This window comes from Sciurus vulgaris, assembly GCF_902686455.1.
Source record: "Sciurus vulgaris genome assembly, chromosome: 3".
Lineage (NCBI taxonomy): Eukaryota > Metazoa > Chordata > Mammalia > Rodentia > Sciuridae > Sciurus > Sciurus vulgaris.
In genome coordinates, this window is record NC_136463.1 from 37,499,571 (window position 1) to 37,526,581 (window position 27,011).

Sequence of the window (27,011 nt, forward strand, 5' to 3'; positions counted from 1 at the left end):
GGACCAGCAGCCCCTCCCCAGTGCTTGGATAGGACAAGGAGAGGAGCAGCGCCGGGACCCAGTGTGCTTGCCGGGACTCCTCCCCCGCTCCGCTCAGGCAAGGTGGAAAGTGACCGTGAAAGGTCCTTGTTTTGGGCAAGGACCACGAGAGCTGGACAGCCTCCTCCTGAGACACAAGAGGGTCAAAAAGCGAAGGTAAGAGGGAAGGGAAACGGCGATTTAGAGAGGAGCGGGGGAGATGCCCCCTCTACCTTAGCCCTGTGGGAAAAACTGGCTTCTCTGGCCCTTCGGGGCAATCAGGATTTTGGATCTGGGTTAGGGGTGGCACTCACCGATCCCACGGCTCGACCGGCGAGCGTGCAGATCCCGCCCAGGCCGACTGGAAGGGCGGGCGGGAAGATCCCAGGGAAGGAAGGGAAGGGAGGAGGAAGGCCGGGAGCGGGCGTCTGGGAGAGAAAGTCCGCGCCGCCGGATAGCACCCGGCCCGCGGCTGTTCTGGCTAAGTGGCCGGGAGCCGGCCGGCTCCTCCCCTGGGGCGGGACGCGCACACGCGGCGCGGGACGCACGTGGCCTGTGGGGTCCCGCCTGCTGGTTCCACCAGGATAACTCGAGACCCTAGGGTGGAGCGGGGTGTCACGGCAGTCTGTTTCTGAGGGCTGGGCGTGGGGAACACGCGTTCCTTGGCCCGCTGGGCGCTCCGCGGTCGCCGAGTGTTGCGCGGTTTCCTCGAACCCTGTTTCCCTGACAGGGCCTCGCTGTGGGTTCTGAGGGGTCTGGGTGAGGCGAATCACTCGCCTTTTCCGCTCCTCTCGCTGACCCGCCCATGGCCACGACTCGAGTGTCTGGGCTTCACAAGCCCAATACAGAGGACAGGCGTGAGGAACCGGCGGGGCGGGGGAAGGTACGCCATCCCGCGGGGCCGCGCGGAATCTGCGGGCCCGGAAGAGCAGGTAGCGCCGCGGCGGCCGGAAGCGCCGCTTGGAAGGCGGAAGCAGAGGGTTCCGCGGCTCGGCGGGCTCCGGGTTCTCTGGCGCAGCGGACGACCCTCGAGCAGGGTCGCCTGCAGCACTTGGAGTAGGTGAGGTGAAAGGGCAGGGCGCGGCCGTGGCGGGCGTCTCTCAGGAAAAGGAGTTCTGACTGCTCACTCATTCGGGCCGGTTAAGGTGACAGTGTTGCAGGACCCAGACCGGCCTCAATGCGCGCACACATTCATTTATGTAATCGTCTGGTTCATGTTTGGCGAGCAACTGTGTTCTTCCAGTGTGCCACTTTTCAGATATTGATATGTGGCAGAGGTGTTTTTTATCCCTTGAAAAAGAAGCCGCTAAGGGCTGGGGTTGTGGCTTAGTGGTAGAGTGCTCGCCGAGCACGGGTGAGGCACTGGGTTGGAGTCTCAGGACCACATAAAAATAAATATAGGTATTGTGCCCACCTACAACTGTATGACTATATATATATACACACATAAATATATATATATATATATGTCGCTAGCCCTGGCATATGTAGTGATGCATCTTAACTTGAAAATATGGCTGTCCATTAAATGAGGGAAGGAGCAACCTGGGGCTCCGGAAGTCTCGCCCTTTGTACTAGAAGCTGTAGGTACAGAGGTACTGAACAGAAATTAGAAACTTCAACTCCAGCTTCTTACAGCTACTTACAGCTTCTGTCTCCCTTTGATTTAAAGTGATTAGTAATATGTATACAATGATATTTAGAATTCTATGCACTGTAGTAGAAATTTATGCCTGTTATCATTCTCACGGTGTGTGTCCACAATTCAACTTCGTGTGTGTACCAGTAATTTCAAGCTCTGTACAACATGCCTATCGTAATGTATCCATGTTGCTGCCTTACCCCAATCCATGGAAGGGGACTTGAAAGACCTAAGTTCTGCACCTGATTTGAAATCACTAGAGGGGGCTGGAGTTGTGGCTCAGTGGTAGATCACTGGCCTGGCATGTGTGAGGCACTGGGTGCACTGGGTTTGATACTCAGCACCACATATAAATAAATAAAAGATCCATTGACAACTAAAAAAGTTTTTTAAAAAATCACTAAGGCCTAAAGTTCTGCTCTGAAATCTAGAAATAAGTAAAATCAGGGCTGGGGATGTAGCTCAGTTGGTAGAGTGCTTGCCTTGCAAGCATAAGGCCCTGGGTTCAATCCCCAGGACCGCAAAAAAAAAAAAAAAAAAAAAGAGTAAAATCAAATTGCGTACTTATGTATGCCAATTTCCCAAGAATGTTGTTTTCCACAAATCTATTCCTTTGCTCTTGTTTTCACAGGAAGAAAAAAATGTCTCAAAAGCAGATGAAAGAAGCTTTTGTCAGTAACCTCAATGGAACTAGCGTGTTGGAAATCACCCAGGGCTTGTGCTTTCCTGCATTCTGTATCCTGTGCAGAGGGCTCCTGATCATTTTCTCACAGCACTTGTGCTCCTTTTCACATACATGGAGAACTCGATTCTTCATTGACTTTGTTGTCTTAATAGTTCCCCTGGTGTCCACTTTGACCATTTTGTCTTCATATATCCTTCTTGAGCATCTCACTGTAATGATCTGTTGGGTGTGGCTGCTTTATCAAATATACCAAAGGAGAACTTGCTATGCCAGAGTGCCTCTCCAGAAAATCCTTGAAAAATTCATGAAAATCAGTCTAGAATCAGAATACAATCCAGCCATTGCCTGTTACCGTGTAATTAACAGTGTATTTACTGCTATTGCCATTTTGGCTGTGGACTTCCCACTTTTTCCCAGAAGATTTGCCAAAACTGAGCTCTATGGAACAGGGGCAATGGATTTTGGAGTAGGCAGCTTTGTTTTTGGGACTGCAATGGTTTGTCTGGAGGTCAGGAGAAAATACATGGGAGGGTCAAAGTTTTATTTTCTTACAAAATCATTGTACTCTTCTTGGCCATTATTCTTCCTGGGAATAGGACGATTAATTGTTATAAAATCCATAAACTATCAGGAACATTTAACTGAGTATGGAGTTCACTGGAACTTTTTCTTTACCATAATAGTTGTGAAACTGATAACATCACTGCTTTTGATTATTTTTCCCTTAAATAAATCCTGGATTGTGGCAGTCAGCATTACCATGTTGTACCAGCTAGCCCTTGCGTTTACCCCCCTGAGGAGGTTAATTTTGTATGGCACAGATGGCAGTGGCACGAGGGTTGGTTTATTAAATGCCAACCGAGAAGGAATAATCTCTAGTTTGGGGTATGTGGCGATACATATGGCTGGTGTACAAACAGGATTATATGTGCTTAAAAATAGAACACATATCAAAGACTGGGTAAAAGTAGCATGTTGTCTTCTACTAGTATCTATTAGCCTCTTCATCTCTCTCTATGTACTTCAAGTAAATACTGAAGCAGTATCTCGAAGAATGGCTAATTTAGCTTTTTGTGTGTGGGTAGTTGCTTCTAGCCTGATCCTTCTTAGTTGTTTATTATTGAGTGATATGGTTTTGAGTTTTGCCAAATTTCTAGTTAAAGGGGCTCTAGTACCATGTTCTTGGAAACTTATCCAAGCACCTTCTACAAATAAAAAGCATTCACAATTTTTAGTCCCAGAAGCTGAAAGAAAAGAATCCCGTCTTTGTTTAGTCACAGCTTTGAACAGAAACCAGTTGATTTTTTTCTTGCTGTCAAATATAACAACAGGCCTGATCAACCTAACGATAGATACATTACACAGCAGTACTATGTGGGCCTTATTTATACTCAATCTCTATATGTTTACTAACTGCTTAATTGTATATATACTTAATTTGCAAGGTAAATCTATAAAATTTTGGTGATCAGTAGGGGCAGGATGATCTATATTATGAGCAATATGATTTTAATAGGGAAGAATAAATGAAGAAAATGTGCTTTTAGCAACCCAGTCTTAAATCATACTTTGTTGTAGAATTAAGAGTTTCAATCCTCTATGATAGTAATGATCCTCCCCGCTCCACCATTGGGGATTGAACCCAGGGGCATTTTTACCACATGAGCTACATCCCTAGTGCTTTTAAAAATTTTGACACAGGGTCTTGCTAAGTTGCTGAAGCTGACCTTGAACTTGTAATCCTCCTTCAGCCTCCCAAGTTGGGATTACAGGCATGTGCCACCATGCCTGGCTTAATTTTTTTTTAATTTTTACTTTTTTTGAGATGGAGTCTATGTTGCTTAGGCTAGGCTCCAACTTGAGATCTTTTGGTAGCTGGGATTGTAAGCATGCACAGTGCACCTGGCTGCTTCATACGTTAATGTATCTCACCAATACATAAAATACTCCAATGGGGAGGAAACACCAATGGAGAAGAAATAAAGGCTGTGATTTGTTAGAATTTATTTGTTAAAATGCCAGTATTTTAAAGAAACTTCAGTTTTGACACTGTCTTCCAGGAAGAAGATGAGAACTTTTTTCCATCTTAACATCACTTTTGCCAGTCTATTTTTGATTGTACTACTTTTATAGTGTTTGTTAATGGAAATGTTTACATTAAACTATTTCAGTATGAACTGTGGACTGTTAATACTTCTTTACTGTTTAACTTTAGTCTTTTAATAAAGCCTAGGAATAAGAAGCAAGTGTTTAAATCAAATACTTGTGAAGTCAGAAAACAGATGCTCCAAGGAATAGACTGAATTGTATGATGTATTTTTGCACCAGAATTTTGAAACAAAATCTTTGCTTTGGAATCATTTTAGCCTACTTTGTGCTAAGGATACAATGATAAAACAGATTTCCTGATGTCTTGGAGTTTGCAATCTAGTGGGGAAGACACATTAAACAACTAAACTGTTAAAAAAAAAAAATATATATATATATATATAGGTGGCCTTGAGTGTCAAACCAAGAACCAGTCTAGTAAGGAGTCAGAGTTGATGGCTGGGATGAATGTACCTGTATCTGAGGGATGGGGTGGGGGGAGTAGAACAGCAGAGTATTTCAGATAGCATGAATTCTTCAGCAAAAGTCCTTCATGAAGAGGGAATCCAGCATATCAGAACTCAGAAGAGGGAAGGTGTGGGCAGTGGGCTGGAGTGGAAGGCAGGGGAAGATTAGGCATGCCTCATTGGCCATGCTAAGGGGGAAAGAACCAATGGGAAAAATGAAAGTCATCAGGTACCTGGTTTACTTTAATAAAACTATGGCTATATTGTTTTAATGTCTGAGGTCTGCAATCATTTAAGAACATAGGTAGACTTATGAGCCTGCTACTCAAAATCTAAAATTTTAAAAACCCTAAAAATCCTTAGTTTCTGGTTCTAATGTTCTATGTATATCATTTAGAAGGGGCAAAAAAAAATCAATTACAGTTTGCCTTTAATTCCATTTTCAAGTAGTAATCTGATTACTGCAGAAATAGTAAGGGATGATCAGAAAGCAAGTTTATATTTGGTAAGTAATTTGGATTATTTGTGTAGTGTAGAACAGGTGGAACTTCCCCTAATACTAAATTTGAGATCACTGTTTTAATTTATTGCCACCAAATTAGTTAAAAGTTTCTTGTTTTGCAGTGCTTGGGACTGGACTCAGGGCCTCTTGAATGCTTTAGTACTGAGCTATAGCTCCAGTCCCCAAATTTGTTTTTTAACATAAATGTTAAATGTGACTAACGATACTAATTAGTTTACTTCAATTTGTTAAACTGATGGCTAATTTAACATTAAGATAGCACTTTATATTTGCTAATTACAACTAATTTGGAGTTAATTTATTACTGATGTTAATTTTCCCCCCAAAAGAAATCAGTATTAGAAAGTTATACAGCTGTGAAAATAAAAACCAGATTTTATTTTCAATTAAAAAGTAAGACTTTTGAAATTTAACCAGTAATATTACAGCATGTAAACTAAGCAGGACTAGAAAAGGGGATTGGTTTTCCTGCTAACTATGTCACAGTGCCAATACTCTACAATTTATCTGTTCAAGCAATCAGGAGGGGAGAAGTGCTCAACCATATTGTTCTCTCATTTAGAAAAAGTAAAGTAAGTTATGACTTTATGAGCATGTTTTCTAATTGGTCTGTTTCTTTTTGTCACGAACTGCTCCTTCATACTTTCCTAGGTCTTAAGTGTCTCTCAAGTTTATGTCTTTTGGGGGGCGGTACTGGGATTGAACTCAGGGGCTTAACCATTGAGCCACATCCCCAGCCCTTTTTTTGTATTTTATATAGAGACAGGGTCTCACTAAATTGCTGAGGCTGGCTTTGAACTCACAATTCTGTCTCAGCCTCCTGAGCTGGTGAAATTACAGGCTTCACTGTGCCTGGCTTCAGTTTAAGTCTTGACAGCTACTTATACTGAATCATAAAAGAGCAAAGTGTAACATTTTTCCACCTTACCTTCAGTTCTAAAAATCATGTAAGGAAAGGCTAATGAAATAAGAGTTCATAAAAATGAGAATAGTGATTGCAAAACCTTTGATTTGATTCTAGCGTACAGAAGAAAAAGGTCAGCAATGATTTACTGGGTTCTAACGTATCAGGTATAGGTGCTTATGATACAAACAGAAAATAAGACAAAAATCCCTGCCTTCAAGGAGCTTACATTCTAACTTGTGAATATTATTTTCCTTAAAAATTATCTAAGCAGGTAAAGTATGTTTCCTTTCTCCTTTTTTGCAGTTCTAGGGATTGAAGTAGGGGTGCTCTACCACTGAGGTACAGTCCTAGCCCTTTCTTTAAATTCAAAAAGGGTTAATTTGCTGAAGCTGGCCTTAAATTTACAATCCTCCTGCCTTTGCCTCCTGTGTAGCTGGGATTACAGGCATTTGCCATTGCACCCTGCATGTTTCTGTTTTTAACAGAATTTCCTACTAGCTTCAGCTCCTGAAAAAGGAAACCTAATTTATAGATCCTCAGATATGGACAACTAGTAATTTAAATGACATTTGCCATTGATTTTACTTTATCAAACAACGTGGTTATCAGTGAAAACAACACAAGATAGTCTAATCAACTATCATTTTCTTTGCAGCTCTGTTCTTTGCTAGTACCTGGTGCGTGTTCAGTAATGAATGTAATTAAAATTAGCTACTACACATTGAGCTTTTTATTCTCAATGTTCTTTACCAAACATCCACATGAAGATTAAAGGACTTAAAGTAGATATATTAATTGGTAGTCTCTACAGGAGCACTTCTAGAAAAACCACAGAAATTTTTCTTTAGTGCTTTTACATAAAACACAAGATTCTCTAAAAATGTCCAAATTTTGACTGTGTGCTCTAAATGGTCAGAAGCTGCACTCACATCCTGTATGCCTAATGGGTTTAAGCTAATGATCACATTGTTCTCTCCTAACATGGCGAAGGCATAAATACTAGATAATCACACCTTTGGGACTGAACAATGGTTTTTCCAGTTTATTATGTCACCTACCCTAACAGTGAGCACACAATGTTATAAGCCAACAGGGCTAAGGATGCATTATGGGGTATTTTCGTTGTTGTGAATTTCTAAGACTTCATGTGATGACCAAAATACTTTTTAAAGGTCAGTAACAGCTCTAGCTTATTCTACCAGGAAGTATAGATCTGTCTTTTAAGATTAATCAGTTATAATTGTAGTAAATGGCTCTATGCTTAAAAATCCTCAAGACTTTCATAAGTAAAATACTTCCCAACAACTATTCTGGCTTTATAACAGACATTAAAGATTGCAGGATAGGAACTGAATACATGACAGTGAGCTGCTTCTGGGAGATGGTCAGGTAAAGGCCTTTGGTCACCACCGGTACTTTGCCCAAGGGAATCTCTAAGTTAATATTAACTCAGCCCAAGAAGTTCCTTTGGCCAAGCCACATACAAAAGACACTGTTCAGTTTTCTATTGCTTCTAGTGCAACAACAACAAAAACCTGTAAGCACATAAGTATTTTTCATTACCCCTCACCCCCTGGCAGGATCTCGATGCTGCCTCAGTCCGGGAAGTAGTAATGCGGCTGGCTCCGGGTGAATCAGGGTGGCAGGGCCCTTTCCTCCTCCAGTCCTCCCGTCGTGGAAGACGGCCTAGTGGTCAAGAGCCTGGAAACCAAGGCCAGAGTTTGTCTCTTAGATTACATTTGCTTTCCCTCACTGTCGCCGTCCGCTCTCGCTGGCCACGGGAGCCTTGGTTTACCACTTACCGAAGACCTTTCGACCCACGGGTCGGCCCGGAGTCGGCTAGATTCGGCTCCCTTTATTTCTGGCCCCGGGGAGAGTGGTTCCCAGTACCGCGCAGAAGGGGACTGAGGTTTAGATCTACATAATCCACGTGCCAGCCCTATTTTGGGTTCATTCCAGTACCTAAATTCGGGGAGGGCGCGGGCCATGCGCGTAAGACAGCCCGGGAGCACCCAACACCCTTCAAACCATCCTCTTGGGGAAGATTTCAAAGACAGCGACTTGAGAACAGCGGCCTGTAGTCTCGCGAGAAGAGGCGGCGCCCCTCCTGGAGTTCTGGGCCCCTCCCTGCCCCACCCTCCCCACGTCCCCCTCCTCCCTCCCCCACTCCCCGTGGCGCGAGCGGCTGACTGAGCCTGGAGAGGAAACGGCATTCGGAGCCGCGCTCCCTCCCAGGCCGGCCCTGACGCGGGCCTCGTCAGCCGGTAACGGGGAGCAGTGGGGGTCAGGGAGGCGACCGCGAAAACGGTGAAGGTCAGAACTGAGAGCCCTCCTCCGAGAAGGGTGAGGAAAGGGTCTGGGCCTGCCCCCACCCCGTCTCCGCAGAGCTGAGGCGGGGTCGACCCCTCCCAGGGGCGGGGTCGCGCTGGGCAACTGCAGCCTGGGGACCGACTGGGCGGGGCGCACCGAGAAGGGGAGAAAGGGTCAGCCGTGGGCTGAGGGCATCCTGGCGGCGGGAAGCGGGAAGTGGGCTGTGAATCCGAAGCCGGGTGTTAAGAGTCCTGGAGCCGGGACTCCTGTGACGGGCAGGGAAGCCCCCGGACAGCGGGTCCTTTCCGCCTCTCCTTTGGACCCTGACTGGAGGCCGGCGGGCGGGGGGGAGGGAGGGAGAGCGGCGCGAGGGGGCGGGTCCCGGAGTTACTCGGCGCTGATTGGCTGAGCACGTGTGGAATCGGGTGATGGGAAACGCAGCGCGGCTCTCCGGTCCCCTCCAGCTCCGCGCCCTCCCCCCCGTGGCGAATGTGCTGCGCGGCGGCGGGTGCTTACGCTCGCGGGGTTTGGCTGTTGCAGGCAGGAGCTGGGAGGAGGCGGAGGCGGCAGCGGCAGCGGCAGGAGCAGCAGCGGCGGCGGCGGCAGCTGGGAGGAGGTGGTGACGGTGGCAACGGCAGCGTCGGGGACGATGGCGCGACTGGTGGCAGTGTGCAGGGACGGGGAGGAGGAGTTCCCCTTCGAGAGGAGGCAGATTCCCCTCTACATAGACGACACACTCACGGTGAGCGGGCCGGGCCGGGCTGGGCCCGCTGCTCCCCTGGCAGCTGTTTCCCCTCCTTCCCCTCCCCCAGGCCGAGCGCTGCGCACTGGAGAAAGAGTGTGTTGCAACTCCTAGGCGAGGCCTTCTCTCCGGCAGGCCCCACAAACTCGCCTTTGCAGTGGGTCTCTTGCTACCCTCTACCTACCCCAAGCCCTGCGCTCCGAACGCACTTCGAGCCCCTCTTCCCAGGTTTTCCTTCCTTCTTGAGCCCTCTCGTGTTACCCTTTCCCTTCAGGAGACGCTGCTTTTAGCAAAGCACGCTCCTTAGAGAGGGTTTGAAGGATCTTAGGCGTTTAGGGCCTATCCCTTACAGAAAGCACTTACCCTCAGGGAGACTTAATTATCTGAAAATGTCGCAGCTGCATTGGTACCTGTATTTTTCTTTTTTTTTCAATTTTAATACCATAGCTCTCACTACATAAGCATAATTATCGAGGGCAGAGTGACATGCTCTTAGTGAAGATTCCACTAGAATGATTCGATGTCGTTGTAAGTCGTCTCATATTGCCTGATACATTAAAACTCCTGAAGTGATTGTGTTGCTAGGCCATGACTCTTCAAAATGGGTTTTCTTGGCATTACTTCATTCTTTAGTTTACAGGTAGATTTTTTTTTTTTTTTTTTTTTTTTTTTTAATGTGTAAGAGTACTATAAAAAGCTGATTGCTTATCTTTGGTATAAAGACCTCGTCTTGGGTAGGTTTTTTTTAAAATAGGTATTGGTGATGGTATAGCTTTGCCCACCCTCTGCCCTCTGTTGCTATACTATTTCCTTTAAAAGGAAATGGCAGAAATTTGAATTGAATCTGAACAGGAAATGAATGAAGTTGCTTGTCCCTATTTAAAAAATAAAATGAACCTTTTCTGAATATCTCTTGAAATCTTCACTTTGATGATGCTGAAGCATTGGATTAAACATTTGCCTATTTTGATAAGACTCCTTATTTTAGCACCTTTGACATTTCTGCCATTCAAGGGCAGTTGATCAATTTTCTTCCTGAAAAAAATTTTTTTTTTAAATTTCGCAGACTGAAGGTTTTCACATTTTATATAAAATGCAAGTCATTGTAGAGATATCAGTCTATGCCTTTCTTTTTGCCATTCTCAATTAAGACTTAATAGAGCTGCAGTACTTTTAAAAGAGCTATTGAATGACTTAATTTGTTAGAACTTTTCAAGTGAAAGTATCTATAATTATCCAAGTGCTTTTTTTTTTTTTTCATGGTAAAAGAATAATTTGGCCTGACCTAAAGTAAATAGAATTTGTGTTGATGCTTTATAAATTACTTGTATGCCTTGGTTATGATGGTTTCTGCATTTTTTGCACTAGAAGTATAATGAACTTTTTAAAAATTTATATTCCTTTTTTTTTTTAAATGTGTGTCTCATTGTGTTGCCCTGGATGGTCTCAAACTCATGGGCTAAAGAAATCTTTCTGAGTAGATGAGACTACAGGCACACACTACCCTCTAGCTCTGGACTTGTATTTTAAATCGTTAAAAAAAATAAATAAATAAAAAAAATAAAATAAAAAAACAGTGCTTTTGATCGAATTAAATGTCTTTGTCAGTGTGAAAACTCCCAATATCAAGAGTTCATTTATCGATAATTTTCTTTGTAATCGCCTTCTTCAACATAAACACTTCTAAGGCTTCATAGTTTGAAGCTTGTACGTTAATTTTCCCAGAATGGCTTTGAAAAAAATTTTTTTAAATCCTATGGGTTCAAATATAAGATTGCTCTTCGAGTGTCTTGAGTATATTATGTTAAAACATAGGGAAAACCAATGTAAATTTTGAGTGTTTACAAAATTTTAAGATACTTATTCTCTCCTTGCAGTCACTTTTAATGTGAATGCAGCAAATTAATACATCTAGTACTTTAAAATGACCAATATGTATGATGCATTTTCCATAATGATGTGAATTTTGAAATTTTCCATAGAAAAAAGATGTAACCTTGCACTGTGGTTTAGTATGGTGATTACTTCACACTGCACTAGGTGGTTGAATTTTGTTTTTATTGTTTTATGGATTTGTGGCCAAGACAAATAAATTTAAACTTCCTTAAATATCTCAAAATCATATTTTATTTTGGGCAATTTTTTGAATATGTTTTTATCACTAGGTAATGAGTGAAATTTTATTCCTTTTGGACACTTCTGCAGAATCTTTGTGGTTGGTAAAGGAATGTTGGAGAACATTTTGTCAAGGATGTCATATTTAGGGAAACAAGTTTCTTTCAGGACCATTCTACCAAATGTCACATAAAGGATTAATACAGAGCAAAACACCTGTTGGTAGAGAACTGGGAAGAGGAAGTGAAGATGCCTGAGGTTTATGCTCTGCACTCATTGATAGTTTGATGACAGTGTGTGCCTGAAGTTAACTTTTGGTTTAATCTTTGTTCCTAGAGTCTAGAGGTAATGCACTGAGGAAACATTGTGTTTATTTCAAGTACAGTAGTCTCAGACTCTTGTTAGCAGCTTGATGTTATTTTAGTTACAATGTTTACAGATTATAGTTACAAATTTTATTATTTTAGAGACATGCTGAAAACTTTAGCCTTAATAAAGTGATGATTTTAACTTGTATTTATAAAACGAAATTAGGAAACTTGTCTGTGAAGAAGCCTCCTCTTTTATGTTACATCCACATTAAAAAGATTCCTATGGTAGTTTAGTGGTTTTGAACACTTGAGTCTAGTGCTGATGTAAATGTAATGGAGAAAAATCCCAAGTAAGTGAACTGTTGGAATGTTTAGGAAAGTGTTGAAGTAGGTAGCTAAATGCTATTTGTGTTACTGGCTTATAAAATAGCTGATAGAAAGAATACAGACTTTATTTTAGAGATACCTTTGAAGAATTATAGTTTCTTAAGTATATAGTTTTTAAAGAATAAATGGAATCAAAATGTATACTCCCTATACAGTCTTAAAAAATAACCACATAACTGTTACCCAGGCTGGTCTCAGTTTCCTGGATTCAAGTGATACTTGTGCCTCCCAAGTACTGGGTCTATAGGCTGAGACACCACACTAGACTTCTTGTCATTCTTTAACTTTTTTTTTTTTTTTTTTTTTTTTTTTTTTTTTTTTTGGTACTGTGGTTTAAACCTAGAGGTGTTTTACCACTGAGCTACAACCCCAACCCTTTTTATTTTTAATTTTGAGACAGTGTCTCAATAAGTTGCTTAGAGTCTCACTAGATTGGCTGAGGTTGGCCACGAACTTTTGATCCTTTTGCCTTAGCCTCCCAAGTTGCTGGGATTACAGGTGTTTGCCACATACCCAGCTTTCTTTAACATTTTTAATGGCTATGTAATATCACGTTGTGTGATTAGTCATCCTTTCATTGTGGACCATAGAGGAGGTTCTAGTTTTTGTTCTGAATAATAATGTAAGGATAGAAATAATGAGTTAAATCTTTGTATTAAAGTTTTTTTCCTTAGTCTCTTCCAAGTGGAATTACTGGATTGGAGGATAAGAACACTTTTAAAAAGTCTTAATGCATATTGTCATATTACTACAATATTTTTGGAAGACAGTTTACCATTCCAATTCAAATTAATCTAAATGGGCTAAAAACCATGATAAGAATTTTTAACTGTGTGAGACTTTAAAAGAAGGGTAGCATGTGGGGTACTCATGGGGATAAGGTGTTTGGCATTTGTTAAAAGTTTAGTATTTAACTTTTTTTCAACACTTGATTTAATATTTAATTTTACCAGAAGGGATAGATATTAAAAATATCTGTGTGAATGAAGAAGTAACAGTGAAAAAATCAGTTACAATTTTGATAAATACAAACAATATCATGGGTTAGAGCTTGTGAGAATGAGCTAAAAACGAATTTTTTTTTTTTTTTTTTTTTTTTTTTTTGTGGTCAGGAAAAACCAGGACAGATACTTAAGAGTGAAAGTGGGTAATGGATTCAATAAACTTTATAAAGCAGTAATTGCAGCCCAATGACTCGTTCTATTTTTGTCTAGCTAGGGTAGGCAACCTCATCATGAAGCTGAACATTAATGATTCCTCTGTGAAACCACACCTGAAATACTTTATAAGACACTCTCCCTTTAGGTAACCAGGAATCTAAGATTGAGTTAAGGAAGTAGTTTTAAATACTACTAGTACTATTGTATTTAACTACTAGTAGTTTTAAATGAAAAATAGTACTACTAGTCTCTTTGCCTTTCCCATTTTCTTATTGTCATCTCTTAAACTATTAAACAGCATACAGTGATCGACTAGAAAATTGTAAGGTAAAAAGCCATTGTCCTAAATGTTTGAAAGGCAAAGACAGATTAATTATTTAGGTCAGAGTCTGTAGCCAGAATAGTATAGAGTAAGTTCAAGAACAAGAGAAAATTTGGTATTATCCAAGCCAATGAAACCCCAGTAAGACAGAGCAATAGATAAGATTTGGATATTCGAACTAGTTCGGTAAAAATAAAGTGATCTGAAATGAATTTTTTTTTTAACTCTCTTACCTCTTAACAAATGATTCCTAAAGCAGATATTATCCATTTAATTGTAATTTTTAAAGGTCAATTGATAAGTCTTAGTATGTTAGATGTGTTCTTTGACCTCTAATTTTTAAAACAATAAAAAAGTAGATCAGAATAAAAATAGTTCACTTACACTAAATCAAAAGTTAGGATTTCACCTGAGAAACAGGCTAGAGAGACCTTTTTCGTTGGGTGGATGCTAGAGATCAAACATAACCTCATGCCCTCATGCATGGTAGGCAAACACTCTGCCACTGAGTTACATCCATAACCCAGGCTGGAGAAATTTCAATTTGGTTAAAAAAAACTATATTCTTTTTTTCTTAAATTCATGGGACTTTCATGTTTAAATGGTGTATGTAATTTTCTTAAATTTTTTGTTATAGTGGCAAATGATATGTGTTGAAATGGCATATATTTGGATTTAGCAAGAGAAAATGCAAAACAAGGTGTTAGTTGCTTAGATAGTAGGTTTGGAGTGACTTGCTGTTTTCTGTTGAGTTACATGGTTCTGTGTGTTTGATCTTACACTTTCCGCCTGTCTCATACTGGGGATTGAACCAAGGAGTGCTTTACCTCTGAACTATCTCCCCATTGATCCCCAGTGTTCCCCCTCCCTACTGCTGCTTCTCTCTCTTTTTTCTTTTTCTTTTTTTTAAGAGACAGGGTCTTTCTTAAAATTGCTGAGATTGGTCTCAAACTTATGATCCTTCTGCCTCAGCCTCCCAAGTAGCTGGACCATGCCTGGCTTATCCTATACCTTTTCATGACTTTACAGTTAAATTCTTTTTTTCTTTTCATGATTCTGGACCGGGCTCTCTCATGCTGAGCAGGTGCTTTGCCACTAGCCTGACAGTTTCATTTCTTAGTACCAGGTTGTTGTTGTGGTTTTTCCAGTACTGGGGATGGAACCTAGGACCTTGGACATTCTAGGCAAGCAATCTATTACTGAGTTACATCCCTAGCTTCTGGATCAGGATTTCTAATACCAATATTATTAATTTTTTTAAACATTTGACTAGGTTGTTACCTATAATAAATACAGTGAACAATATGTATTATTAGATATTGGCCCATTTATTTCAGTCTTCCTCATGAGAATATTTAGAGCTACAGCATTAGACTAGAGACTTTAATTTTATTTGATAGCATTGGTAAAGCTAATATATGAAAGTGCTTAGAACAGTACCTACCTAGTGTGTTAAGTATTGTTATTACTGTCATCCTTTGGAGGCGTTAATGAAGACTGAGAAAGAAAACTAGAAGCAGCATATTGGGATTGATAAGCCTGAAAATTGGATATTTGGTCCTTGAAATAGTGAGATTTGGACATTTCGTCTGTATGTATGGAAGAAAAAACTTCCAGAACTGTTGAGATGGATGCATGTCTTTGAACTAGGGATAATGATTATAGAATTGTAAGCAAGGAACATTGACTTAGTACATGTGCATTTTAGTAAATTTAGGAAGGATAGGAACACATAAAGAAAAAAGTCACCTATTGGCCTACCACCTGAAGATATACTTATTTTCTTTCTCTGTAAGGTAAAATATGCACATATAAAAATTTGAATCATTGTACATGCAGTTTTTGATTCTGTGAATCATAGCACAATCCTCTTGATTGTTGGTGTTTTATATCATTGTCCATCCTTTCAGGTGTGGTGATCCCCATCTTTAATCCTAGCAACTCAGGAGGAAGACCCTGTTAAAACAAAGAATAAAATGGGCTGGGGTTGTAGCTCACTGGTACAGTGCCTATCTAGCATGTGCAAGCTTTGGGTTCAATTCTCAGTACTGGGGGAAAAAAGAGAATCCACTTATATCTAGTATTCATCTTTTAGCAATTCAAGAAAATTTTTTATATCTGTTGCTTACATTTTCCTTTGTTGTTAATGTGGCCCCATTTATTGTTAGAACAAGCATATGCTGTCTTTTATTTCTAATGTGGAAGGAAGAGAATGGTTTCATCCACTGAAGAAGCAGATCTTCATGGTGCTGGGTGGAGAAGGGAGGGAAGATCACATGCAACCAAGTGGGCTTTTTGTTTTTGTTGTTTTTATTTTTGGTTTTGCCTCCAACAGGTCTCTCTATCCTGATTTCACTCTTTGAGTATGTAGCAGTTTGAGGCCTTTGTCATCTGGAAATAGTTTGTCCTAGCACAGTGTGTTCGATATCTTTAATGTTGTTTTAGTTAAGATATACATGTGTTATTTTATTTCATTGTCATGAAGGTAGACTTTAGTTCACATTGTGTCTCTGGATTTGGGATGCTTCTTTAACTGATGTCATTTTTCTTCTTTTGGGGGGTTAGGTACTGGGGATTGAACTCAGAGCACTCAACCACTGAGCCACCTCCCCAGCCCTGTTTTGTATTTTATTTAGAGGTAGGGTCTTACTGAGTTGCTTAGTGCCTCACTTTTGCTGGGGCTGTCTTTGAATTCGCGATCCTGTTTCAGCCTCCTGAACCTGAGATTTCTGGTGTGCACTACTGTGCCTGGCAACTGATGACATCTTAACAGTTAAAGTGGCTTTCGGTAGTACATTAACTATGGTTCTTCTTGAAATGTGTGGCATTACAGATCAGTGGACTTTACTAATTATTAATTCCCTTTATTTGACATACTGATACATCCTTAAACTTTAAGCTTTATATATCCCTTCCCCCAGTAGTGTTTTGATTTTTCCCCCACTTTGGCCATACTGGAGATTGAACCCAGAGGCACCTTACCACTGAACACATTCCCAACACTTTTTATTTTCTATTTTGAGATAGAGTCTCACTAGTTGCATAGGCTGGACTCGAATCTTGCAGTCCTCCTGTCTCAGCCTCCCAAATCGCTGGGATTATAGGCTTGCACTGTCATGCCTTGCTAGATTTTGATATTTGAATAACTACTTCAGTATATATATACTTCGGTAGTATATACTTTTTATTCAAACTTAGAACATTTACTGTGCATCAGCTACTGTTCTAATATATGTAGAGGATTTTTAAAATATATATTTTTAGTTATAGATGGACACAGTACCTTTATTTGATTTATTTTTATGTGGTTCTGAGAATCAAACCCAGGGTCTCACACATGCTAGGCAAGTGCTCTACCATTGAGCTACAACCCTATCCTTATATATATAGGGTATTTTGCAGGTTGGGAGCAGGCAGTTCTTCACTTTTGGAGATTGAACCCAGTGCCTCTCATATGTGAGGCAAGCACTATACCACTGAGCTATATCCAAAACCTGATATATAGATATTTTTAAAAGTAGTTAAAAGATTTTTTTCATAATTATGAGGAGTTAACTAAAATCGTCAGGTTATTTAATTTTTTAAATATTGTTATTGGCTACTGGAAAAAAACACAATTTTTTGCAGTACTGGGGATTAAACCTAGGGATGCTTTACCACTGAGCTACACTCTAGCCCATTTTATTTTTTAATTTTGAGACGGGGTCTTCCTAAGTTGCTGAGGCTTGCTTTGAACTCCTGAGTTGCTGGGATTACTGGTGTGCACTATCTTGTATGGCTACAAACACTTTAAAGTATAATTTAATCCTCACAACTACTTTGTGAGAGATATTAGAAATTATTAATTTTCTTTTGCAGATGAGGAAGTTAAGAAACAGGTTAAGTAACTTGTGAGTTATGATTTAGATGTTAAGTGACAGAGCTTGGATTTGAACTGTCTTATCTGACTTCATTGTCCTTGCTCTTAATGGTATACCATTCTAGTTTTAGAAGTTTGTGTACTGCCCAGTGCAGTGGCACACACCTGTAATCCCAGCAACTGAATCTCAAAATAAAAAGTACTAGGAATATAGTTCAGTGGTAAAAAGTCCCTGGGTTCAATCTCTGGAACTGGGGAGGGTGAAATTAATTAATTAGCTAATTAATTAATCTAGTACTTAGAATTGAATGTGGGAGTGCTCCACTTCTTTTTTTTAATTTTGTTTTGAGATAGGGTCTTGTTTAGTTACTGAGGCTGACCTTGAATTTGTGATCCTCCTGCTTTATTCTCCCAGTTGCTGGAATTATAGGCATATGCTACCATGCCTGGCTGTATATTTAGATTTTTAAAAAAAACCTTTTTTGTGTGGGATGGAATTTTGAGGTCTTATTTCTGCCTAGGAGTTTATAAAATAGGCTGTATAATGTGTTTGAAGAGAGTAAAATATTTGATTCCTGTTCTTTTTACATTTTAAGATGGTGATGGAGTTTCCTGACAATGTGTTAAATCTCGATGGGCATCAGAATAATGGTGCACAACTAAAGCAGTTCATTCAGGTAATAGTTTTTAAAATCAGTGTTTTCAGTGGTGTGTGTATGTGTGTGTTTAAAGAATCATTTAGAATTTAGCTGTAATAAAATTAAGTTTAAATTTTGTTTTACCTAGTGTTAAACTGAAATTGGTTTCGTTTTTACTGTGATGAATATATTTACATACCTGATGTATAGACCTGTCATACATCATAGAGACTCTGTGGTGTTAACATTTTACACGTCCATAAGATTCTACTTCACTTAGCCATCTTTCCTGGTTTTTAAAGATAGGGTACACAGTTTTTCGTCACAAACTTGTTGGGGGCCGGGGATATAGCTCAATGGTAGAGAGCTTGCCTAGCATGTTGAGGCTGTGGGTTCAATCCCCAGCACTGCATACACACACAAAAAGAACTTGTTGGGTTTCTTCTGTATGATTGTTTTGTTCAAGTTAAAAAAAATTAATCCTATATTATGAACTTTCTGATTTTTATTTAATTCTTAAGAAATATGATACTTTATAAATACATTTAAATATATAACAAAATTAACAGGAGATAATTTACTAGTTTATTTCAGAACTCTATTTCTACCTTTAGAGAAAATTTTGAATGAAAAGTTAAAGGTAAATGTGAGAAAATGCTTCTTGGTAATTGTCTTACCTCTCCATCTGTTTTTGGTAAATCTGAAAATGATAATTGTAGTGTAGCTCTTCACTCCATCTGGTAGAACTTACTAGAGTTTTGCCCATTTCTGTACAGCTGTGATTTTCAGTCATTTTTCTACCTTGTCATAATCAGCAATTAACATTCATATGCACCAGCATATTACTCCTTCACTGGTTCCCTCATAAGTAAGATAGTCCTTGTTCTCTTGCATTAATCCACATATGTCCATACCTCCAGGTTGTGAATTGCTGCTTTTCATGATCACCATGCTAATTTGACTCTTATAGCTAAACATAGTGTGTTGTTTAAAGTTGAAAAGAAGATATTGTAAAGCTGCATTGTGACTTTCTTCTTTCTCTTAATATTCACTGAATAAATCTTCAATTTCAGATGCAGCAGATGCAGGGTTTCTTTTTGCTATGTCAAGGTGCATACTCCCTAGCCCTGGCATTCTACACAGTTTTTATACCCTAGATTGAGTTCAGTTCTTTTCGCCCTTAATTCTGGAGCAGAGGGGTTTGTGGAACAAATTCAGTACAGCGTCGACAGGGCTAATCACTTGCCTTTCTAACTCAGTAGTAGATAAAGGTGGTAAGCCCTTGGCAGGTTGTACTTTACTGTACAAGGATAGGAACCCCCATTGAGGTGAAAAGAATACATTTTACATCTTAAGGATTTTTCACTTTACTCTTTTTCTTTCTCTTAGCGACACAGTATGCTAAAGCAACAAGATCTAGGTATTGCCATGGTTGTAACATCACGTGAAGTCTTGAGTGCACTTTCTCAGCTTGTTCCATGTGTTGGTTGTCGTCGCAGCGTGGAGCGCCTCTTTTCCCAGCTTGTAGAGTCTGGAAATCCTGCCCTTGAACCCCTGACAGTAGGACCCAAGGGAGTCCTATCTGTAACTCGAAGCTGCATGACTGATGCAAAGAAGCTTTATACATTATTTTATGTACATGGGTAAGTATATTAAAGTAGGAGAAATGACTTTGTTAGCTTATAAACAACTTGTTGAAAATGATGGTAGCCTTTTTTTCTAAATTTGGTTAGGGCAAAAATTGAGTCCAGTTTAGCAGTTTTATTGTGTAACATCTACTCTGCTTTCATGTGGAGAAAGTGATACAATAAATATATAATTTGTAATTTATTACTTACACAATTGAACCAGTAGAGAGGATGTAAAATGAATATGTATTATTATTGGGTTTTTTTTTTTTTACATTTTTTTTTAGTTGTCAGTGGACATTTATTTATTTGTATGTGGTGCTGAGAATTGAACCCAGTGCCTCATGCATGCTAGGCAAGCACTCTACCCACTGAGGTACAACTCCAGCCCGTGTGTTATTATTAAGAAAGGTGGTTAGGGAAGGCCCTTCTGCTAAAATGCATTGAATATGGACTTGAATGAAGTGAGCGAAAGAACCATATATATTTGGAGGAAGGCAGTAAAGGAACAGCAAGTGAAAAGGTTCAGAGGTTGGAGTTTTCTTGTCATGTCTGAGGAACAGCTAAGAAGCCACTGTGGCAGCAGCCAGATGAATGAAAGGAACAGTAATAGAAGATGAGATCAGAAGAATTATAAAAGGTTCTATCATGTAGTACCTTGTAGATTATCCTGAGGTCTCTTCTCTTATTTTTACTCTGAGTGAGGTGGAAAGCCTTGGAAGGTTTTTGAGCAGGTTAGCAACGTAGTCTGACCTGAAGATTGGTCTACTGTAACCTCTGTATTGAGAGTGTGTGGCAGGGGGGCAGGTGTGGTACAAGGGATAGAAACAGAATCGGAGGCTATTTAATAATTCATGAAAAAGATGATGAATGACTTGGACTACACTGGTAATAATGGAGATAGTGAGAAATGGTAGGATCCTGAAATATTTCGAGGAAATAACCAGCAGGATTTTAAGATAGATTAATTTGGGGAGAGGGCATTGGTGATGTTTTTTGGACATCTAAAGGACAGACTGATGGTATCCCTTACTGAGGTGGGCAAGTCTGCAGGGAACAGTGTTTCAGAGCTCACTTTTGGGTTTGTTAAGTTTGAGATACTGATTGGACATCCATATATGGATCAGAGAGGTAGAGGTGAGCTATAATTTTATGTCATTTAATGAGTAAAAATGAAAAAAAGATCTGAAGATGCTAAGGCTTTCCTGTTTAAAGGCGGTGGTAGGGACTTTGGAATTTTACTCTGCCTGAGAAAAGAAGCTTAGGAGAGTTTTTTAACAGATGAATAACATAATCTGATGTTTTAAAAGAATCACTGGCTACTGAGTGAAACCTAGAATGTAAAAGGCAAAGGGTGGCAGCACAAGACCATTTAGGAGGTCAACTATTACAGTTGATAAACTAGAGTTTGGTGGGTTAGACAAGGATAAGAAGTGTTAGAATTCTAAATATGTTTAAAAGTCAATTGACAGGTTGGAGGTAAGTTGTATACAACAACATTACCTGTGTTCTGTACATTACTTTACAAATACATTCTGTATTTGCATAGCATTTTTGATGATGGATCCTCATTTAGGATATGTGTTTAGATAATATTTGGGCAGAGGAAGATAACTGAGAGTCATGTTGTCAGTAATAAAATATTGGAGTGCCAAGCACATTGCTAGATACGGGGAAACAAGTGTAGGTCTGGGAAGCATTGAATAGAGCAGGTTTATTTCAACATATTGACTGGCTGGGACTGGAAAGGGGAAAATGAGTGTATAGACTCTTTTGGACTACAATATGTTTGATGTGAAATTTTCAGAGTAGGTAATATGTCTGTAATACTACACTTATGAAAAGACAGTAAGTAGAGATTTCTAAAATTTGAAAGAAAAGGGCTGGGGAGATAGCTCAGCTGATAGAGTGTTTGCCTCACAAGCACAAGGCCCTGAGTTCGATCCCCAGTACTGAAAAAAAAAAAAAAAAAAAGAAAGAAAAAAAATTGAAAGAAAAATGACTGTTAACCTTTGTTTATTGTTTATTAGGTCCAAACTAAATGACATGATAGATGCTATTCCAAAAAGTAAGAAGAACAAGAGGTGTCAGTTACACTCCTTAGATACGCATAAGCCAAAACCTTTGGGGTAAGTGGAATTGAATACCAAAGTGCTTCTTTATTGTTAATATTATAAATGTAGATTATAATTAGTACAAAAAGTAAATACCTTGCTAGTTTCAATTCATTAATTGATTACACTCTAACATGGATCAAAATAAGTATGTCCCCTGTTCTGTAGGCCTTTTTGTATGAGTCCATATAGTGTCGCTATAGTTTTGATTTTTAAAGTTTTGTTCCTTACATTAAATATGTTTTAAAAGAAGGAGATTGAGATTTTTGAGGAATTTTTCTGTAGCTAATATTAAGATTTTCATTGTGGTGATATCATTCTTTGATCAACAGCCATAATTATAAATTATTTTTCCTATCTTATTTCTCTATCTCCTTAGTAAATGTATCAGGATTAAAAATGTGCCTTGTTATGGCACCTATATCAGTTATGGTAGTATATATGTAACTGATGTGCATTTTTTTTTTTTCATGGTGTTGGGTGCTACATCGTCTAATGCTGCTTTCACCCCATCTCCAGGCACATTGGCACAGTTGTCTCTTACTAAAGTCTCGGGGGCAGGGTTGGTAAGGAGAAGACAGAATTTAAAGGGAATTTCTAAAAAGTAACTTGTTTGTTTTGGAGAGAATGGGATGATATAAAATTCTACTTCTGAGTTAATTTTTAAAGTTAAGTTTTTAATATCTCAGTATCATTGGCATTACTGTTGTATAGACATTTTCTTCCCTAATATAAAGACTTGGATGGCCAGATGGTGGTAATATTAATAATTAGCAGGGTTTTTTCTTTTTTATTAGTGCATTAGTGCATTTTTATTATAATTATACATAATAGTGGGATTCATTATGCCACATTTGTTGTACATGCATACGATTTGATTAATTTTATTCCTCAGTACCTTTCCTCCCCTTCTCCTTCCTTGATCTGCTTCAGGGTTTTTTTCCCTATACTCAGAAATGAAAAGATTTTATAATTTTATCATGAAATCCATCATAAATACAGAAGAGAAGAAAAAACTATACAAGTAGTACCATATATTTTTTTCTTTTTTGAAGCATGGGCTGTCTGTGTTGCTTAGTTTGTTCTTAAATTCATGTTCAAGTGGTCCTCCCACCTCAGTTTCTCCATATAAGTAGAGACTATACAAGGACTCCCCAGTCCTTGTACCTTCACCCAGTTTTACTAGTTATCAAAATCTACATTTGTTTCAGTTTATACTTTTTCCTTTGCTGATGTATTTTAAAGCAAGTTCAAGGCATCATGTTACTCTACTCTTATATACTTCCACATGCATTTCTAAATACATGGACATTTTCTTTCATAATTATAATGTCATTATAATACCTGATAGAATTAACACTACCCAGTCAGTACTCAGAGTTCCCCTATTATTGTTAAGTGTCTTTTTACTTCGGTTTGTTTGAATCAGAGTCCACATAAGGACTACACATTACATGCTATCTAAACAGGGGAGTATGCCAAACGCAGCAAAGGTCTGTATAGCCTAAAGTAGTTCCTAGGGATTCTTGTTATTTTACATATTTATCAATATCTTTAGAGAATTACCGGTTTTCTAAATGCAGAATTTATTCACATTTTCTCTTTAGAGAATGAACTATTGACTGAAGGCACAGAGTAGTTTGGGATAGTTAAAAGCCTGGCTTCTGGTTCTTTTTTTTTTTTTTTAATGCATATTATATTGATTTTGTTGTTGTTTTGTGATGCTGGGAATTGAACTCAAGGCTTTACACATAGTAGGCAAGTGCTTTACTGCTGAGCTACACTTTAGCCCCTTTATGCATGTTCTTCATTGAGCAACTAAAAAGCAGCAAGTATCCCACATCTTACACATCTGTACTCATTGCTGCCTTCCTTTAAGACCAGTCTTTCCAGTTTGCTCTGAATTCCATCTACTCTTTTGTTCTGCAGTGACTTTGCTTTGTCAGTTAATCTCCTTTTATTTAATTGACATATAGCTATGTTTTCCTATCTTTCAGCTTACAAACAACCAAAAACCTCCACAGACTTCATATCCCCCTCCAGCTGTGTCCTCACTACATGGGAAGTTAGATGTTTTTGAAAGTTATTTGCTAAGTATGGAATCAGTTGAATAGAATTAATTGATCTTAAGCAGGATCTTTCCACTTAAGTAGTTTTTAGTTATTCTTACATGCTATGTGGATAGCCAGTCATTGAGTATAGTCTGTTTAGTCAAGACACCCTCTCCACCTTGGTTGGTTATCATCATTTTGTATATTTCCACTGTTATCCCTCACCCTGCCTGTTTTAAATGCTTTGTCCAGGGAAAGTATAATATAACTCATTAGGTTTTAGCCTAATAAGTAGCAACAATCCATGTCATCTTTTCTGAGTGTGTTCTCTTATCTATGCAAGTAACCAGGTTATTATCTGTCTGGGAGTAAGTTTGAGATCTGAAAGGTCTAGTCCAGAGTCGTAGGTCTGTAGCTGAGGATTAAAGCTTATCTTATAGAATGATATATAAAATCACCTAGAGAGAAAGAGTAGATCAAGAGAAAAGAATATCAAGGAATTTGGTTTAATGGTGGAAAAGAAGCAGCTGGTAAAGAAACTAGAAAAAGCTTGACTAAAGCCAGGTGGGGTTGTACACACCTATAATCCTGACTACTTGGGAGGCTGAGGCATGAGGGGAGACTGAGGCAGGAGGATGTCAAGTTCAAGGCCAGCCTTGGCAATTTAACCAGACCCTATCTCAAAGTTGAATTAACTAATTAATTAAAAAATGAAGATATTGGGGGTGTAGCTATAATGGTAGAGCATTCCAAGGTGGTCTGGTCAGCTGTGCTGAATGCTTCTGAGTCATTGAGGGCTCAAAAGTAGACACTGGATTTAGAAACTGATGTGAAGAGCTAGTGGTTGAGTGGAAGCAGAGCCCACATTGGAGTGAGTGAAAAAGTGAATACAATGCGAGCTTATAATGGATTAAGCTGTGAATGGAAAAAATAGGAATACAAAAAAGTAGAAAGGAGACTACTTTTTCTGAAAGTTTGCTATTTTTTTGGGGGGGTGGGTACTAGAGATTGAACCCAGGGCTGCTTAACCACTGAGCCACGTCCCCACCCTTTTTGTTTTTTATTTTGAGATAGAGTCTTGCTAAGTTGCTTAGGGTCTCCCTAACCTGATGAGGCTGGCTTTGAACTCACAATCCTCCTGCCTCAGCCTTCTGAGTTTCTGGGATCACAGGCAAGCACCACCATGCCTGGCTTGAAAGTTTGATGTTGAAGGAATTCATAGGAAGCAATAGGGTCTAGAGAGATTATGGCTAAAGTTCTGATTGGAGCTGTAGGTTACACAAGCATAATTAGAAAAAGAGGAAATATGAGAGTTGTAAGTAGAAGAAAACATAGAAGGTAAAGCAGGAGTTGAGGTTTTTGTTGAAACGTGGTCTGAGCCCCTGAGAGGAAGTAGGGAGTAAAATTATATGTATGACTTTAGTTGGCTGGGGGTTGACAAATATCTGTTTAACTGTATAAAGTAGTTTAAGTAAATATATATTCAAAGGTTTTTCCATCTTAAGTATCTAGAGCAATGAATTTCTATAGCATTCCAAGGTGGTCTGGTTAGCTGCGCTGAATGCTTCTGAGTTGGGCTTGGGGTTGAGAAATAGGACTATAACCAGACCTGCAGAAGAGTTGCCAGTTGTTCAAGAAAAATCAAGATGATTTCCCTTGAATGGAATATAAGACACCCATTTTACTTGGATTGCACATATGCCCCAAAGCAACGTACATGACCAGCACCACATTGAAATCAGTGTGTGTGGGGGGGGTTAGTAAGTTTTAAAAAAATTATCATATAGTACTAATTTAGACTATGTATTCATCTTAGTGTACTGCCTTTATTTTAGTAAGTGTAAAGCTTATTTACTATAATTAAATTAATCTATGATTTTCCCACTAATCATAATTATGAAAGTAGTTATGAGTTTTGTTGCCATGGACTAGCTATAAAAAGGAATTATTATTGTTAATTTTTTAATCAATCACATTAAGTAGATTAAAACTTATTAGAATTTTTAATTTGTGGGAGGTTGATCCATGTTTACAGGTAAAAATATAATTTTTTCAGCCCTTTCATCTTTAGAACATACCAAGTATATTTGGTCATAAATGCATAAGTTTATAAACCAGTTGCTATCTTGATAACTAAATATTGTTGTTAAATTGTATTAGGTAAACTTCATAGTCAAGCTGAAATTTTTATATAAAGATGTGAGCATATGTTTAACATTTTAATATGGTTAAGTATGTAATCATTATACAAATTTGTAAACGTACCCTACTAATACTTAAATATATTAACGAGTTCATGCTTTTAAGACTGTAGAAATTATTCCTTCAGATTATCTCAGTGTCACTAAGCTTTGTACTATACTGTACTACAGTGAAGGGAGCAGTAGCAGTGTCAGTTCAGAGAAGTTAAGTACAGATAAGAGAAGTAGTGAAGACCACAGGAAGGACAGCAAGTGTAGGATCATTTTCCATTATGGACCTTTCCAGGGAACAGCCAGGTAAAATCAAGCAATCCTTTATTCTGCCTTTTTAAATGTTTTACCCTTACGTATTCCTCCTTTTCACTAATATATTTGTTCTTTCTGCAGAGGTTGTTGGATGGATGTATGGGAACTAATGTCCCAGGAATGCAGGGATGAAGTAGTTTTAATTGACTCTAGTTGTCTTTTAGAAACACTAGAAACATATCTGCGAAAACACAGGTAAGACTAAAGGTCATTGTGATGTAGTGTGGAAGGTGTCTTAGCTGTCAGTCATCAAGAGTGGTCTGTTACTGCCCTCCTTTGTATGATAGCACTCCAGCCTTCCCTTTAATACCTGGCCGTAGGCGGAGCTTATTGTTAGGGTAGGCAGTTCCTTTATGAGATGACTTAGTGTTAGCCTTGCTTGACCCAGTATCTCCTTTTTTATACTTTTTACCTGTTTGTTCTGGACCAGCCTTTCAAGAAACACACATTGACTGAATCAAAATATACTTAATCACTTGTTTATGATAAAATCATTTTATGATGGCATTTTCAAAATTAAAGTTGTTAGCACTTTTT

General features: G+C 39.0%; 3 protein-coding genes across 15 annotated transcripts in view; 2 read left to right on the forward strand and 1 right to left on the reverse strand.

Annotated features, from left to right (window-relative positions):
- MYO19 (myosin XIX) overlaps positions 1-8,141 on the reverse strand; it is a 35,684-nt gene extending 27,543 nt beyond the window's left edge. For 2 of the 4 annotated variants that reach the window (XR_013762470.1, XM_079131368.1), the window contains exon 1: positions 7,894-8,141. The gene's annotated coding sequence lies outside the window, so the exon portion shown is untranslated. Of the gene's footprint in view, positions 1-332; positions 477-7,893 lie in introns of those variants that run through there. The other 2 variants (XM_079131369.1, XM_079131370.1) reach the window with 2 other exon arrangements.
- PIGW (phosphatidylinositol glycan anchor biosynthesis class W) lies at positions 61-4,522 on the forward strand. Of its 4 annotated transcripts, none has more exons than XM_079131427.1 (2): positions 61-195; positions 2,292-4,522. In XM_079131427.1, the coding sequence occupies exon 2, from the start codon at positions 2,302-2,304 to the stop codon at positions 3,811-3,813; it is 1,512 nt and encodes a 503-aa protein (XP_078987553.1). In that variant the 5' UTR covers positions 61-195; positions 2,292-2,301; the 3' UTR covers positions 3,814-4,522. The 4 variants fall into 4 exon arrangements, with proteins under 4 accessions (XP_078987553.1, XP_078987555.1, XP_078987556.1 ...); XM_079131429.1 differs by lacking the exon at positions 61-195 and adding an exon at positions 592-901; XM_079131430.1 differs by lacking the exon at positions 61-195 and adding an exon at positions 681-1,078.
- A 356-nt stretch (positions 8,142-8,497) lies between the features above and the next one.
- GGNBP2 (gametogenetin binding protein 2) overlaps positions 8,498-27,011 on the forward strand; it is a 34,237-nt gene continuing 15,723 nt past the window's right edge. For 2 of the 7 annotated variants that reach the window (XM_079131380.1, XM_079131383.1), the window contains exons 1-7: positions 8,499-8,673; positions 9,181-9,382; positions 18,133-18,213; positions 19,564-19,817; positions 21,833-21,931; positions 26,340-26,465; positions 26,556-26,669. In XM_079131380.1, coding sequence (XP_078987506.1) covers positions 9,290-9,382; positions 18,133-18,213; positions 19,564-19,817; positions 21,833-21,931; positions 26,340-26,465; positions 26,556-26,669 — 767 coding nt within the window. In that variant the 5' untranslated portion in view covers positions 8,499-8,673; positions 9,181-9,289. Of the gene's footprint in view, positions 8,674-9,076; positions 9,383-18,132; positions 18,214-19,563; positions 19,818-21,832; positions 21,932-26,339; positions 26,466-26,555; positions 26,670-27,011 lie in introns of those variants that run through there. The other 5 variants (XM_079131384.1, XM_079131385.1, XM_079131382.1 and 2 more) reach the window with 4 other exon arrangements.

Excerpts from the sequence above, each read along its gene's own strand:
- PIGW (XM_079131427.1), top strand. The coding sequence starts at position 2,302 with ATGTCTCAAAAGCAGATGAAAGAAGCTTTTGTCAGTAACCTCAATGGA.